The 14,494-nt window shown below is 55.2% G+C and overlaps 1 protein-coding gene across 2 annotated transcripts in view; it reads left to right on the top strand.

The window, feature by feature from the left end:
* CCDC12 (coiled-coil domain containing 12) overlaps positions 1 to 14,494 on the top strand; it is a 53,620-nt gene that overhangs the window by 17,045 nt on the left and 22,081 nt on the right. The window contains exon 1 of one of the 2 annotated variants that reach the window (XM_042978783.1): positions 11,811 to 12,078. The exons of the other annotated variant lie outside the window; for it this stretch is intronic. Coding sequence (XP_042834717.1) covers positions 12,076 to 12,078 — 3 coding nt within the window. The 5' untranslated portion in view covers positions 11,811 to 12,075. Of the gene's footprint in view, positions 1 to 11,810; positions 12,079 to 14,494 lie in introns of those variants that run through there. 2 annotated transcript variants of the gene reach the window in all.

The raw sequence follows: 14,494 nt of genomic DNA, 5'->3' as shown, positions 1-14,494 counted from the left end.
CCCCAGATTTCTTGCGGGGGGGGGGGGCAGGGAGGGAGAGGGGGGAGCGGGTAATTGAATCCTAAAGAAAATGCACCTGTGTTTGCTACCTGGGTGAGGAAGCCATCAGATGAGAGAACTTTCCCTGCTCTGGGTCCGGGGGTCCAGGAGCCCAGAACTGTTCAGGAGTGGGCGTGCGCACTGGGCCCTCTGGGGCAAGGAGTAGATCACTGAGCCCTTTGAGCCCTCCTTGTGCACCTGGCCAGCATCACTCTTCTTGTTGAGTGCCTGCTATGTGCCAGGCCCTGTGTAGGGCTTGGGGACTGAGGTCAGCAAGGGCAGACTGGGGACCCCGTGGGGAGACTGGACCCATGTCCCACCAATATAATAATAATATTATAAGAAATTATAGGGGCGCCTGGGTGGCTCAGTCGGTTAAGCGGCCGACTTCGGCTCAGGTCACGATCTCGCGGTCCGTGAGTTTGAGCCCCGTGTCGGGCTCTGTGCTGACAGCTCAGAGCCTGGAGGCTGTTTCAGATTCTGTGTCTCCCTGTCTCTCACCCTCCCCCGTTCATGCTCTGTCTCAAAAATAAATAAACGTTAAAAAAAAATTAAAAAAAAAAAGAAATTATAAGACAACACAGCGCTATACACTGGGGAGGGGTGTCCCAGAGCCACGAGAGTCCTGGAGGGAGGGCTGGGAGCACTTGTACTCCATACACGGTGCGCTGTGCCGAGGAGGGAGCTTCTGAACCCGCTGTGAATGTGCTGACCCCGCTTGATCTCCTTGGTTAGCTTATGGGGCTGTCCCCATTTGGGCTCTGTGTCCCAGGCTGTGTAGCTCTCCAACTGGAGTGAGACCTGGCCGAGGCGCTGAGAGAACATCTGAGAAGGGATCGAGTGCAGGGCATGGAGGATGACAGCTTATGGGGAGGCATGGAAGAAGAGGAGGGGTGGGGCAGCGCTGGCAGGTGTGGAGGTGGTCCAAATTTGGGAAGACCCTGTGTGGAAACCGCCTGCCTCCCCCGGTTCCCTGCACACTGTGGCTGGTCTCTTCTGGCTTGGACTCACATTCTCTGCGTGCACGTAGGGTCTGCCCTTCTGAACTGGTCAGCCCAAGGGCAAGAGCTTGGTCGCCCACTGGGTGATGCTGGTGGCCGCTCTGGGTGACCTGAGGGAAGGAAAGAGGCATGCGTGCGGGGATCTGTTCTGTGACCCTTTTCGGCAGTGGGGTGAGGGGGGGAGTGGACATCGCTGGGCAGGGGGGTGGGATGTCGTGGGCCTCACGCTTTGAGGGCACAGGCCTTGTTCCGGGGCTCCACCGTCATCACCGTGGTTGGCGCCTCCTCACTGAGGACCTACTCCATGCGGGCCACAGCACAGGGCTCCTCACACCGTGTCGACTCTCGTTATCAGCTCTCCGCAGCCGAGGAAGGTGCAGCCCCGCAAAGCTAGTGATCGCCCAAGTTCACGGCAAGCCGGTCAGCTCCCAGCTGCTTCCTCGTGTGCTTCTGCCTTCTCAGCCCCTCAGCCCAGCACATGGCTTAAAAAAGTACTCTTGGCTTCTCGAGGAAATATGTATAGGTGAGGATTAAAAGACCTCCTTTAAGCAGTATTTCCGCCCACAAATAAATGTGCCAGTTCTGACTTATAGTTTAAATTTGGTTTCAATTAGGATTTTATCACTTCTGAATCACACCAGAGAGAAGACAGCTGCCTTACCTTTACTTCTCCCCAGACTGTGACACTTGGAGAAGCAGCTGATCAGAGGTTAAAATAGCTTCTAGTCGCCCAGAAGCCTCAGCACACTTTGTCGCTCTGTAAAGTGCTGACTTGCCTGGGAACTGACGTGCAAAGAATTTGCTTTTCCAACCTGCTCGTGTTGGGGCTGTGTACCTTGCACGCTCAGCTCCGTGTTGGGATGGAGGGATGGGGAGGCGGACCCCAGGCCAGCTGAGTGCCTTGCCTGCGTCAGCCTTTGGCCTTTTGTGATGGACTTGGCTGGGGGGAGGGGGTGCTGGGGCCAAGTACACAGAACACCCAACATCCTGCGCCCGGCTTCTCCATTTGCAAAGTGGGCATCAGAACCTTTATGCTGCTTACCTCCCAAGGTCTCCCCGTGGATCCAGTGAGCTGTGGGACCTAAGACAATTTTGAGCCCTGAAAGTCCTGCACATACTTTACTGTTAGGTTATTGCTATAAAGGGTCACGTGTAGCCCGGGTACTTAGTTGCAAGCAACAGAAATCTATTTTGTTTGTTTAAAAAACAAGAGCCAGTCTTGGAGGTATGCAGGCAAAAAGAAGCCCAGCAGTTCTCGCGAAAAGTGGCTCCCCTACCTGCCTACCTGCCTCTGTACTAGACTCAGCCACGGGCTCGGCTGTGGCCCTGCAGTCCTGTTGCGGCTGCTGCCAAAGGGAAGTCTGTGCTGCTGCCCCCTGCCCCCTTCCTAGCTCAGAAAGTGAGTGTAGGGCGGTCTCAGCCTCTTTACTGTGCAGCTGGCTCTGTTTTGCCCAGGCTTAGGTAGAGCCTTCCCACGTAAGGCGGGGGCACAGGCACTGGGCGGCCCGTAGAGTGACCTGGGAACTCAGGGTCCGTTCTCCTTCCTCCATGGCTGCAGGCAACCTGATGGTGTAGACAGCCCAGTCAGCTTGAAGTCAGGAGACTGTGGTCCAGGCCTAGCTCTTGTCCTTCTCGTCCTGCACGTTTCACCTGGACCTCCTGCTGCCCTCAGGATGTTTATGTTGTATGAGAGCTTTGTCTGTACTGCTCCTCATCCTGCCTGCTCTGTCCAGAGCCACCCTGGTCACTGCAGCTTGGGGCGGCCTCCTACCGCTCACTTCCTCGGTCAGCCTCTCTAGGAGGAGGGATGGGGTCTGACTCGGAGGCTCTTCCGGTGGACCATGTGGCAGAAGTGTGACCCGGGAGTGGGCAGGCTCTGGGAGCATTCAGACTTCCAGGTCTTACCAGGAAGATTGTGACTTGGTAGGTTCTATTTATAACAGGTTCCGTGGGCCACTGGATCTGGTTCATCCTGTACCTGATGTTATCTGAGGCCTTTGCAGCCCTAACCGTTTGTGGTTTTCTTTCTTTTCTCATTTGGTAAGAATGGACATGGTCACACTTCTCTGGCTGTTATGCAGAACACACACCCAAGCCTTATTTTGAAAGTTTTGGAAGCATGATGCAATCAGAAAACCTCAGTTTTAGTGCTGACCTATCTTTTATTAGCTGAGAACCATTGAGTAAGTCCTTTAGTTGTTCCAAACCTTGCTGCATGGAGGGGGTGACCATACCTGATCCCAGGGAAGTTGTGGGGCCAGAGGCCCTATGTGCGTGTGAGAGGGAGACGTGGATAGCTGTGTGGGCAGTGCACTGTGCAGGTGGAACGGGCTGCCCCTCCACACGGACTCCCAGGCAGCTGCCCTCTGCCACCCTGGGGATGAGAAAGCGGCTCTCTTGACCCATATCCGACTCGGTTTTCAGTGGCTTCACCCGGTGACCCTCGCCCTTTCCTTTCTGGTCCTTTCTTTGTGCTCTTTATAAATCACACTCTGTAGTCACGTTGTTGCTACCCCCTGCCTGTCCTCTGGCTTTTCCTGGCTTCTCAGTCCCCGCGGGCTAATGTCTGTAGCCCCTGGGGCAAGCCTCCATGCTGGCGCCTCCTTCCCGCAGCCCCAGTGCACCTTGGATGTCTCCCTGCTCTCCACAGAGACGGGGCTCAGGCTTAGCACACCTGCTCCTTCCAGTTCCCCTCATGCCCCTGCCCTCCACTGACAGCTCACGCTTCTTGCAGGTGAGTTCAGGTTTCATCTTGTCAGCTAGTCACCCAGGAAGTCACAGCGCTCACGCTGTGTGATGACTATCCATTCACCTGTCTCCTTCCCCTTTCATCTGCCCCCGTCCGCCTAAGGGCAGCAGTCATGTCTTCCTCACCTTTCTGTTCACAGAGGACAAGGCTCAGAGACACTCTGAAAATAGTTGAATGAAGAAATGAGGCCACTAGACAGGCACGTGGATTTGGGAGTTGGCCGGGCTGAGACTTTTCTCAGGGAGAAGCAGAGTTGGCCTTTACTTAAGAGTCTGTAGTCTGTGGCCATACCTGCCAGATGAACTGCACTGTGTGCGAAGCCTATCCAAGACCACACAGTTTCCTAAGTCGGTTGTTCAGGCATGGACTGGGGCGCTTGGACGCCCGCCCACGCTGAAAAGTAGCGGCGCATCCGGGTTGATCACACGCTTTGAGTAAAGCCAGTGGTGTCATGTGATAGCAGGAACCCTGATGTGGTCTTGTTGGTGGCTGTCAGGGAACGCTGGGGGGGACCCAGCACGGGTGTGAACAGGCACATGGGCCTGGTGGGGAGGGGGAGGTAGAAGAGTAATTTTCAGGGTCACTTACTGGGGTTTTCAGGCCCTTGCTTGCCGTTTCCCTTGGATTCAAGGATGGTGAACACGTGATAGGTGGGCTCCCTCTTCCCTTGGGGGCTCAGGCTGAGAATCCTGTCCACCATCCAGAGTTCATGTGCAGAGGCGAAGCCTGTTTGCTCTGTAGTCGGACAGATCTGGTGAGGGTCGGGTGCCAGCTGTACGGCCTCAGGACCGGAGATTCTGGGTGGCTGTTCCATCCCCCAAAACAGCCAGCTGGGCTCCCGTTGCAGTGCTTTGTGACTCTGCTGTCCACTGTGAAGCACGGGAAGGGGGTTCTGGGCCAGCCTCCCAGTGCCACACGAGGCCGTCTCATACCGGGGCAGGGGGTTTCTCAGCTTCGCGGACCTTCTTGTTTGCCTTGTGATTCGCTTGCTCTCGCTCCAGCCGTGGGCTTTACCACGGTGAGGAAGTCCTGGTGGTTGCGAGTTCTGCTTTGTGGCAGAGGACGCGTTTTCCCTCCCAAAAACGGGAAATGGTGAGGCCGGGTGAGAGGGTGGGGAGGTAACCTCACCGCTCACCATCAGTTGGTTTCTTAACTGAAATTTTTGTCATGAGCCGGGCAGCTGTCTGGCCTCGTTGGAGGGTGCTCGTCCTCCAGCGCAGCTGCTGGTTTGGCTGCTGGGCCCAGTCCCGGGCTGCAGAGCGACGCCAGTGTGCGTCTGCCCTCCTCTTCCCGTGGCATGCTGGTTCTTTGGGTTTTGTGTGTTTTTAAGCTTGACAGAGGTCACTAAACGTTGATGAGGCTGCATTGGGCCTGAAGGCCAGCCTTGGTTTCCTGCTTTCCCGTTGAGCCGGGTGAAGGTCAGGAGAGTCTGTGTAGGGTGTGAGGACAGTCCAGACGGTGAGCTACACACAGCTGGGTTCCTCTAGCTGTTTTAGATCATTTTGTTATTAAATCACTTTGACGACGGAATGAAAGGAAATGGAAAAAACATTACCCACAGTCGTGCTGTGTGAGCCCGTGAAGTCTCAGGCCACCGCCTGTGTCTTGTTGCCATGGTTTGGCTCACGGCTGTGTGTGTGGGCTCTGTGCCTCTCACGGTCCCGTGTGTTCTGTTTCGTGGTGCCGTTCCCGTGACCGGGTGGCCTAGCCGCGCCAGCAGGTTGGACTCCCCTCGTAGCTCCAGTCCTCCCTGTTAGGAGAAACCTAGCTGTGAGCACCTCTCCGCGCATTGCTCTTTTCTCTCCTTGTGGTGCTTTTCTGGAAGTGAAGTTTCTGGCTCAGAAATGGTCCCATCTGGGTCACATCTCTCTGAAACTACACCAGGAAGAGACGGGAGCAGTGTGATGCTGATGCAGACGTGCTGTTATACACCCATGAGACCACGTGTGTGTGTGTGTGTGTGTGTGTGTGTGTGTGTGTGTGTGTGTGTGTGGTGGGGGCGGCCGTGTGGCCAGAGCAGAGGGCTGGGTTCTATGGGGAGCAGCCTAGGCTTGAGGCCTACCCTCCCCTTTGGACCCTGGGACCTGAGCTGTGTGACTCCGGGTGGGCCCTAGACTTGCATTTTTCTAATCTGTGAAAGCAAGCAAGCAGCCCTGACCTCACTAGACTTTTATGACAACTACTCAAGTAATGATTATTTCAGTTAATTGAATCATCGGTTGCCTGGCATGCTGTCGTGACCGCTATTATTGTAGGAAATACAGTAGAGCAGGGATGAGGAACAGTCGGGTCCCGCCCTCCCGGAGCTCACCTTCCACTGGGAAGTCTTCTCATTTGATGGACCTGGTTAGATATGATCCTTCCCACACTCCTAGGAAGTGGGCACGGTTGAGATTTTTGCCCTCGATCTACAGGGGAGAAGCAGAGGTGCAGGTGATTGTCGGAGGGGAGTGTAGCACTGACAGCTGAGTGGTGAACACGCAGATGTGTGTGGTGGGAAGAACCGCATGTGTGGCAGCAGGGAACTGGGCTTCTGGCTGTGTCCCCAAAGCAGTGGGAAGAGTAGGGGTCTGACGTGCACAGACCTGAGTTAGGTGCTAAGCAGCCTCAGTCTTTGCGTCCGTGAGACAAACCTACTGACCCCTGATGCCTGGAAGTTGTGGGAGGAGAACCTTGTGTATAGGGGAGGAATTAGCATGTGTGTCCTACCTCCTCTGGCTTGCTCATTCCCTCTTTTGCTGTTAGTCCCGCTGCCGTAATGTGCTAGGTGCTGGGGAACAGAGGTGGAGAGGCCTCTCAGAGCGCCCCCTTTAGGGGCGGAAGGCAGATGATAAAATCGCATGCTAGCAAATCCAGGTAAAATCCAGTGTCTGGGGTACTTATCAATGGAGGGCCTGCCTGGGGAAGAAAGCCCTTCTGCTGAACAGGGGTGTGACCTGCGGCCCACACAGCGGGGGACGTGCCGAAGCCCACCTGCCGTCTGCCAGCTGCCCTGCAGTTGGGTGGTATGTGCAGAGCGATGGCTTCTGTGGGGAAGCCTCCCGCGGGTGGTGCCTGTCCTTCCAGCCTGGGGCCCTTGTCACTCATCCCCGAGGGGATCAGATGGGTCATTCTTAACTTGAGCTTCAATTTTAAAAATGACACGTTTGTCACCTACAGAAACTTGGCAAAAAAATAAAGAAGCGATATTAGAAAAGGATGATGCCTTCCATTCACACATCACTACGTTTGAAAAGGTTAGAGGTAGATCAGTTTCTCTGCAGGTTGGACTGACAGTAACTGGTCTCTTGTTTCCCAGCCTGGATCTGGGCCCTGGGCCCTGGGTACCTGTTAAGTCTGTTTTGGTTCCCAGAACTCAACTGGCTATCCACTTTCTTGGGGGTTTTTTGGTGTGTGTGGGGTACAGTCAGAGCAAGGGGTGGAGGGGATGAAAACAGGGAACAGCTAGCTGGTTCCCCAAGGGGGTGCAGACACGATGGACATGACGGCGGGACTCGGGGGACACCCCTGGATGCCAGGCCTGGCACGTAGGTCCTGCACCAGAAGGTGGACCCAGGCTACTTTCTTTAATCCTTGACATCACTGCTGGAGTAGCGCCGGCCCTGCTTTAACAGGGGAGGAATTGGAGAGGTCCTGAGTTTGCCGCGCTTCCCACCATCGCTAAGCTGTGGAGCTGTGGTGCTGTGGTTTGCCTGCACCTGCCGGTCTAGCCCCGCTGCCTGGGCTTCCTCGTCCCATAGGGCCCTCCCCTCTGGCGGCCCAGAGGCAATGGCCCTGGCTGGCCGCGTGTGAAGGAAAGGGGGCGCCTGGTCTTTGCCCTGCCCTCAGCAGGACCTTTCAAGGGCTTCTTTCCTGCTGGGGACACGGGGCCCATGGGGGTCGTCCCAAGCCTCTGCACCTCACAGTGCTACTTGTTCCCTCTGCTGCCCTTTCCCCTTGCCCCCACTCCTTAAGGTGCAGGACAGGGGTACTTCCTTTGGAGGGCCTCCCCGGATACCTCAAATGCCACAGAGAGAACTCTATGTGCCTCCCCACCAGCACCATGCTGTTGACGCCTTCCCTTTCCTCCTCTGGGTCACTACCCCCTCGAGACTCTGAAGAGCTATGGGTTGTTACTCCAGAAGAATGAGCCTTTTCACACCTGGCCTGTGTGTGTGTCTGATCGCTGAGCTCTGGGATCCTGTCCATGGACCCAGGCTAAGAGTTCCCACCCTGGTCCCTGAACACTAGGGGCCTCCTTGTTCTTTCTCCTCCTCTGGACCTAATGTGGCGTACCTAGCACGAGGGAGCCAGTCAATATTTGTTAACTAATAATCTGCTGGACGGGGCATCTGCTGCCTCCTTTGAACACAGCCGGTTTCCCATTTGCACCTGCGACAAGAATAGGACCAGGCTTGGCATGGGGCCAGTTCCCCCCACTCCTCTGGGGTGGGGCCATGTAATAGGGCATCGATGGTGGGGCCAACCCTGCCTCTGCTGAGGACGCCTGGACAGGCTCTGGACCCTTGGCCCGCGTCCACACCGGCCTTTGTCAGACTGCAGGCATCAGCCTAACCCTCGTCTGCCTGAGAGCCACTGCTCCCTTCTCTTAGTCCCCTCACCATGGCTACCTTCTGTGTCACAGGCGCCTTCTTCTCCCCATGAGGCTCAGTCACAGCCTGGAGCCAGTCGTCTGTCTGACCTCGCCCTGTCCCCCAGAGCGCTCAGGCACCCCCGTGTTCCGTCTCAGCACCACTGCCCTGGTTCCGGCTCTTATCTGCGGCCCTTATCTCCAGTTTATTACTGTGCCCCCCTCTCTTTGTTCTCGCCGCTCACAAGCTTTTAGGGAGTGCCTGCACCCCCGGGAGAGCAGTGGCTCTCTGTTCCTGGACGCTGTGAGTCTGATTCTTGGTGAAGCACTGAACACAGAATCAAAAGATCTGTCCCCCGGCACAGATTGTCACCCGTCTTCTGATGTGTTCATGAAGCAGACGCTGTCATGCTGCTTGTCTACTCTCAGGATTGATGAAAGTGAAAGCTTATCATGACCTCTGCAGATGCAGGCAGTCTGGGCCTCTAGCCCTGTGGTTTCTCTGTGGCCCTGCCCTTCCTGCCCTGGCCCAGTCCTCCCTGCTCTTCAGGTCTGCTGCCTCATCCATGTGAGCGGCAGGTTCTTCTCCTTCCTCCCTGGCTCCTCCTCCACTCCTGTGACAGTGCCATGATGTCAGTGTGGTAGCCTTTGTTTTCATAGAATAGGAAACTAAGGCCAGACAGGTCAAATAACTTGTCCAGGGTCACACAGCAGGGCGAATACGGAGCTGGGTTTTGCCAGGCAGGGTTCGGCCCAGAGCCCTTGCGCTCTACCACTGTCCCTGCTGTGGGTAGTGTCAGGCTCGTGGGTACAGCAGTTAAGACAAGTGCCTGCCCTCAAGGGAGTGTCCACCTGCTGGACAGAGTGGGCATAGCAGGCCAGGTAGTCCCAGACCAGAGTGCCGCCCTGCGGGGATCACTGCCTGCCCAGGAGACTCAGAACCTCCCTCCCCACCCTTTCCCCAGTCCCTGGGCAGTAGAGGACTATGCAGTTTCTGTGCCCCAGTGTGGTGGCATTCAGCCAGGGGCTTATCACTGCATATTCAGGGTGAGTCAGACCCTGGGTGACTGCCCTACCCCATGAGTGCCCTTGGAGCACAGCGCCTGCTGCAGCCGCACCCCACAGGAAGTCTCTCCACCTGACATGCGGCTGCCCTGGTTCTGAGGATGGGCAACAGGGTGAAATTGTGAAACCTGCCATCTTTGCCCCCAGCCAGTCCCTTCCTGTCTGTCCCCCCTCCGCCCCTTTCTGTGCCTACCTCTCCTTGATTTTTCCCCGCCCTGGGCCCAAATCAACTGGAGAGGCTCAAGCTGGGGTCACTTTCACTTCTTCTTAGGGGACTAGGTTTGGGGCCTTGTTCTCTCTTGATTGTTGAACAGAAGGGCCGTTTCCATGAACAGCTCAGCAGGCACACCCAGAGCTAGTGAGGCATCTGGGTACTGGAAAGGGTTTCTGTACCTGTGAGTTCCTGTCGGGTCTCTAGCTGCTTCAGTAACGGGCTGATGGTAGGGGGAACCTAGATCAGAGGTTGAAGTGTCTGTTAACACTTTCCTGCTTCCCTCTTCCTCTTCCGGAAGGAAGAACCCTGGGCAGCATCTCCTCTTAGGATGAGGGAGGAGCTTGCTCCTTGCCTCAGCAAAAGAGCTCCTGCTTCAGCAGGCTGCCCTGATGGCAGTTCCCACCCTTGTGTGATCGTAACCAGCACAGATGCGCAACAGCCGCAGGCCGGGACAGGTCTAGGCTGGGAGTGGACCATCTCACCTGGTTTCTGGTCTCCCCATCTTCTCCCATAACTCCCCTTCTAGGCTGCCACAGTGCCCTTTGAGAGTTGGGCTAAGCCTGTCCGCAGCCCTGGAGGATTGCCTCATCAGCCCCCTCTGCTCCTGACCTCGCCCAATCCTGGCTGAGCCAGCCACGTGGGACAGCCCCACAGGCCTGGACAGTGCCCTGGCTCTGCCCTCGTGGCTTTGCCAAGCACTTACCATTCCAGCTTGGTAGCTGCTTGGTAACCCTCCCTCTACTGGACATTTAGAATTGAGTTTAAGGGTTACCTCCTTCTCTGACAACACCTATCCCTTGCCAGTTCCCCAAGCATACAAAACATTTAATAAAGTCTTCCTTACCACCCACTCATGACACAGAGTTACCTTTTTCTTTCTGTTCCTTTGTGTGGATTTGAGGTCCTTGAGGACAGCACTCTTGTTTCCTTTATGTTTGTGACCAGGGGCAGACCGAGCGCACACCCGGGGGACCGGAGTTACAAGGGGAGAGGGAGGGCAGCAGCAGGAGACAGCAGCTTTTCTCCCACCCCACCCCCCAGCCCTCTGCATTTTTGCGGGCTGATTGAGTTTCTAATAGGATTCAGGCAAATAGGGATTGATGCGCACCCCCTACCCCCTGCAGGGATACTCAGCTAATGAGGGCTTCTTCCAGGAGGGCACTGAAGAACAAACACATTGTTAAAACACCAAGTCTGGAATGCCCCAGAATTGATAAACCTCCAGCTGATCTGATATTTTATTATTTTTGTTAAGTAAGCTCTATGCCCGACGGGCTTGAACTCATGACCCTGAGATCAAGACTTGCATGCTGTACTGACTGAGCCAGTCAGGCACCCCTCCAGCTAGTCTAATAAAGAGAAGAGACACAGGTTGTCAGTGTCAATGGATTATCATTATGGATCCCACAGACATTGAAAGGATAATAAGAGTATTATAAGCAGTTTTATGCCAGTAAATTCAGTAACTTAGGTGAAATGGATATCCCTTGAAAGATACAAATTAATGAGACTGACACAGGAAGAAATAAAATCTGTAGAGCCCCATATCTAAAACCTCACAAAGAAAACTTTGGGCCAAGATGGCTTCACCGAAGTCTTATCGTAGACTTCAGGAAGAAATGATACCAGTCTTGCACAACCCTCATTTTATTTGTAAAAATGTTGGTTTTGGCAAAAGCACTTCTAACAGTGTGAAACCACTCAATCAAGCCCTGTTTGGGGCAGGGCTATTTTTGAGAGCCCTTTAAGTGTTGCTTTAGAGGCCCCTTCCTCCTGCAGGCTCTGGGACAAGTGAGGGCAGCAGGGTCAAGGCCTAGGTGTGGAAACTGGGCTGGGGTCAGAAATGGGGGGTATTTCCAGGAACAGGCAAGTGGACTGCGGGGAGGATCCTAGTCCAAGACATGGCTTTCCTGCCCTTCTCCACCAGTGTTTCTAAGAGTTTGGCTCTTCTGGAATTGGTGGAGAGAGTAATTAAATAGGCAAACATTTGATGAAGGTTGTCTCCTCCAGGCCCGGAGGAGCTCCAGGAAATGCCCCCACACTTGAGCAAGACGTGAAGGACTTGAGGGACTGGATATGAATAGCGAGGAACCCAGGACTGTGTCCCGGGCCTGGGGTCAGACCCTGATGTGCTCTAGGCCCAGAGGAGCCACAAGCTTATTGCCTGTGAGCCTCAGAAGGCTGCCTGCAGGAGGTGGCCTTTGGGTTGGCCTCCAGAATTGGTCAGAGGGTGGGTTTTCTTCAGGGTTATGAGAATGGGCATGTCAGGATTTGAGACAGAGAGTCTAGCATCAGGGTATTCTGGAATGGGCTGCAGGGCGAGTGTTGGGGCCTTGTGAGACTGCATCTTGAGAATGGCAGTTGTCCTGAGGGTCTGGGGAGCCAACGAGAGCTTTGAGCAGAGGAGCAGGAGATGTGACCAGCATCTTGGGCATGGATGGTAAGGTGGAGAGAGTCTTTGGGGAGGTGGAAGAGGAAAAAGGAGAGAAGTGCAGCAGGGAGCTGCATCCTCCAGAGCAGAGGGGCAGAGGGGCAGCTGGCTGGCTGGCCCACAAGGGGGGCAGGGATGGTTGTGGGCTGGGTTGTGGTGGGGACCTATGGAGGTAGCTTGGGAGAGGGGAAGGAACCGAGAACAGAACAGGGACTGGGAAGGAGAAAGAAGGAGAAAGAAGGGAGATTTGGGGAAGAGTGTGTGGGGGGAGGGGTTAAGCGGTGAGTCAGATTTAATGGTCTCCGGGTGGGCGAGTGTCTCCAGATTCCCTGGGATGCTGAGCCTCTTGAGCCCTGCCTGCACCCGCAGGGTGTACTTCAAGCTGGCCGTGGCCAGTCTGAGTGCGCGTGGCCAGATCCAAGCCATGTCTGAACCAGGTCTGAACTATGGCAGGGGTGGGGAGGTGGGGGGAGGCACGGGAGAGGTGGCTGGATCAGCGCTGTTTTTAGAAACTGAATGCCACTCTTGACACACTATCTCTCATCTGCTTGGCGAACACAGGGTGGGGGTCAGGACCTTGATCCAGACCTGCAGCCACCACTGTCAGGCACTGTGGCCTTGGTCAGATCTTTTCCCTTTTCCCTGATGGCCATTCACCAGACTCCCTGTGGATTGCATGGAGGACCTGGAAGACAGCCCCAGGAGGACCTTTGAGTCTCTTAGGCTGGCGGGGTGGGGGGGTGGGGGGCGGCAGTGTGAGGCTGGTGTGCACCTCCTGCTGCCATCCCAGGTCACACATCCCTGCTGTGACCGAGGCCAGGATGGCCCAAAAGCTGTTCTGCTACTCATGACACTCACTGTCTTATCTGAATCGCCGTTGAGTGGGAAGACTGGAGCACACCTTGTCCTTGTGTTTATGTGGCCTGTGTATTTGTCAGCCTGCTCCTGCCCCACACGCATATCTTTATTGTTCTGGAGCACCTGCCCTTCCCACAGCAGCCCAGGCTGGGGTCATCCTTAACCTCACACTGTGCGCAGAGGTGATGACACAGCCCGCCCACCAGACTGCCCGGCATTTTTTAAAATGTCACCTAGGTAGTTGGGTGTTTTCTCATTTGTTAATGAATAACTGGCCTGCGCCAAGGCACTTGAGTGTCTCTGGGACTCCAGGACAGTGGTGGCTGTGGTAGCTGCTGAGAAGGGGCATGGTGTTTGCACAGGACTGGTTCCCAAAGGCTGTTCCTTAGTCCTCACCCTCCTCTGCCAGGTAGTCCAGGTTAACTGAGCCCTGTGGAAAGAAGCCTTCCTGTGGGGTCGGCCACCAGCCCACTTTGGGGAAAGCTGAGCCTTTTCTGCCCTTGCACCTCTGTCCTTCATCACCAAGGGGAGGCAGGCACTGATGGCCATCAGGGTGTCTGCTAGCTGCCAGTTGGGAAGGAGCTTTTGTTTGACTGTCCAGGCTTATGGCTTGAATAATCCACTGGCATTTTGTCGGGGGGGGGGGCATGTGTCTGTTGGGCCTTTGTGGAGGGGTCCTACCCAGGCCCCAGCAGCCCTGGAGGCCCTGAGAACTCTAGCTTGTTTCTTATTTAAGGATTTGTATTTTAAGGGCACCTGCATGGCTCAGTCTGTTGAGCATTCAACTTCAGCTCAGGTCATGATCTCACAACTTGTGATTTTGAGCCCCATGTCGGGTTCTGTGCTGACAGCTCAGAACATGGAGCCTGCTTTGGATTCTATGTCTCCCTCTCTCTCTGCCCCTCCTCTGCTCACACTCTGTCTCTGTCTCTCTCAAGTATAAATAAACATTAAAAAAAAAAAAAAAAAAGAATTTGTACTCTGTTCTCCCTTCCCTCTTTCCCATCACCAAACGAATGCCTCTCTGCCCCAGGGCTTACTTGTCCAGTGCGATTGCCAGACTCTTAGGAAAGGTCCTGCCAGCAGCTCCCCCAGCCTCTCCTTGGGCTCCTAGTGCCTTAGGACACTGGTCAGAGCCCTCTGTGATTGACCCCACCTGCCTTGACAACCTTACCAGCATTCACCTTCACCATGACTGCTATTGCAACCACCTAGGTGTTCATCTGACCACACCTGCCTTGGCTCAAGCTGTGCCCCCCTCCAGGAATGCCTTTCCTACTTCTGTAACACCCAAATTCTGCCCATCCATCCCCTCCCCACCCCACAAAACCATGCTGACCACTCTCCTGTCGTTGCTGTCACTTGTTCCCTGCTGCCTCCTGCCTCATCCCCAAGAGACTAAGCTGCCCTGGGTTGAAAGAGCAAAGGATTATCTTGATCACATCACCTAAGGTTTTCTTTGAGCCAAAAGCCTCTAGGCTGGTTTTGGTGGTCTCCTTTCCCCGTAAGTGGGAGGCCAAGGAACGGTGGGGGTCTGGTTTTTCTGAGTCTCCATGATGATCACTGT

Source organism: Panthera tigris, chromosome A2, assembly GCF_018350195.1.
Source record: "Panthera tigris isolate Pti1 chromosome A2, P.tigris_Pti1_mat1.1, whole genome shotgun sequence".
NCBI classification, from domain to species: domain Eukaryota; kingdom Metazoa; phylum Chordata; class Mammalia; order Carnivora; family Felidae; genus Panthera; species Panthera tigris.
The sequence above is the reverse complement of the archived record's forward strand: the minus strand, read 5'-3'. Positions and strand labels throughout refer to the sequence as shown.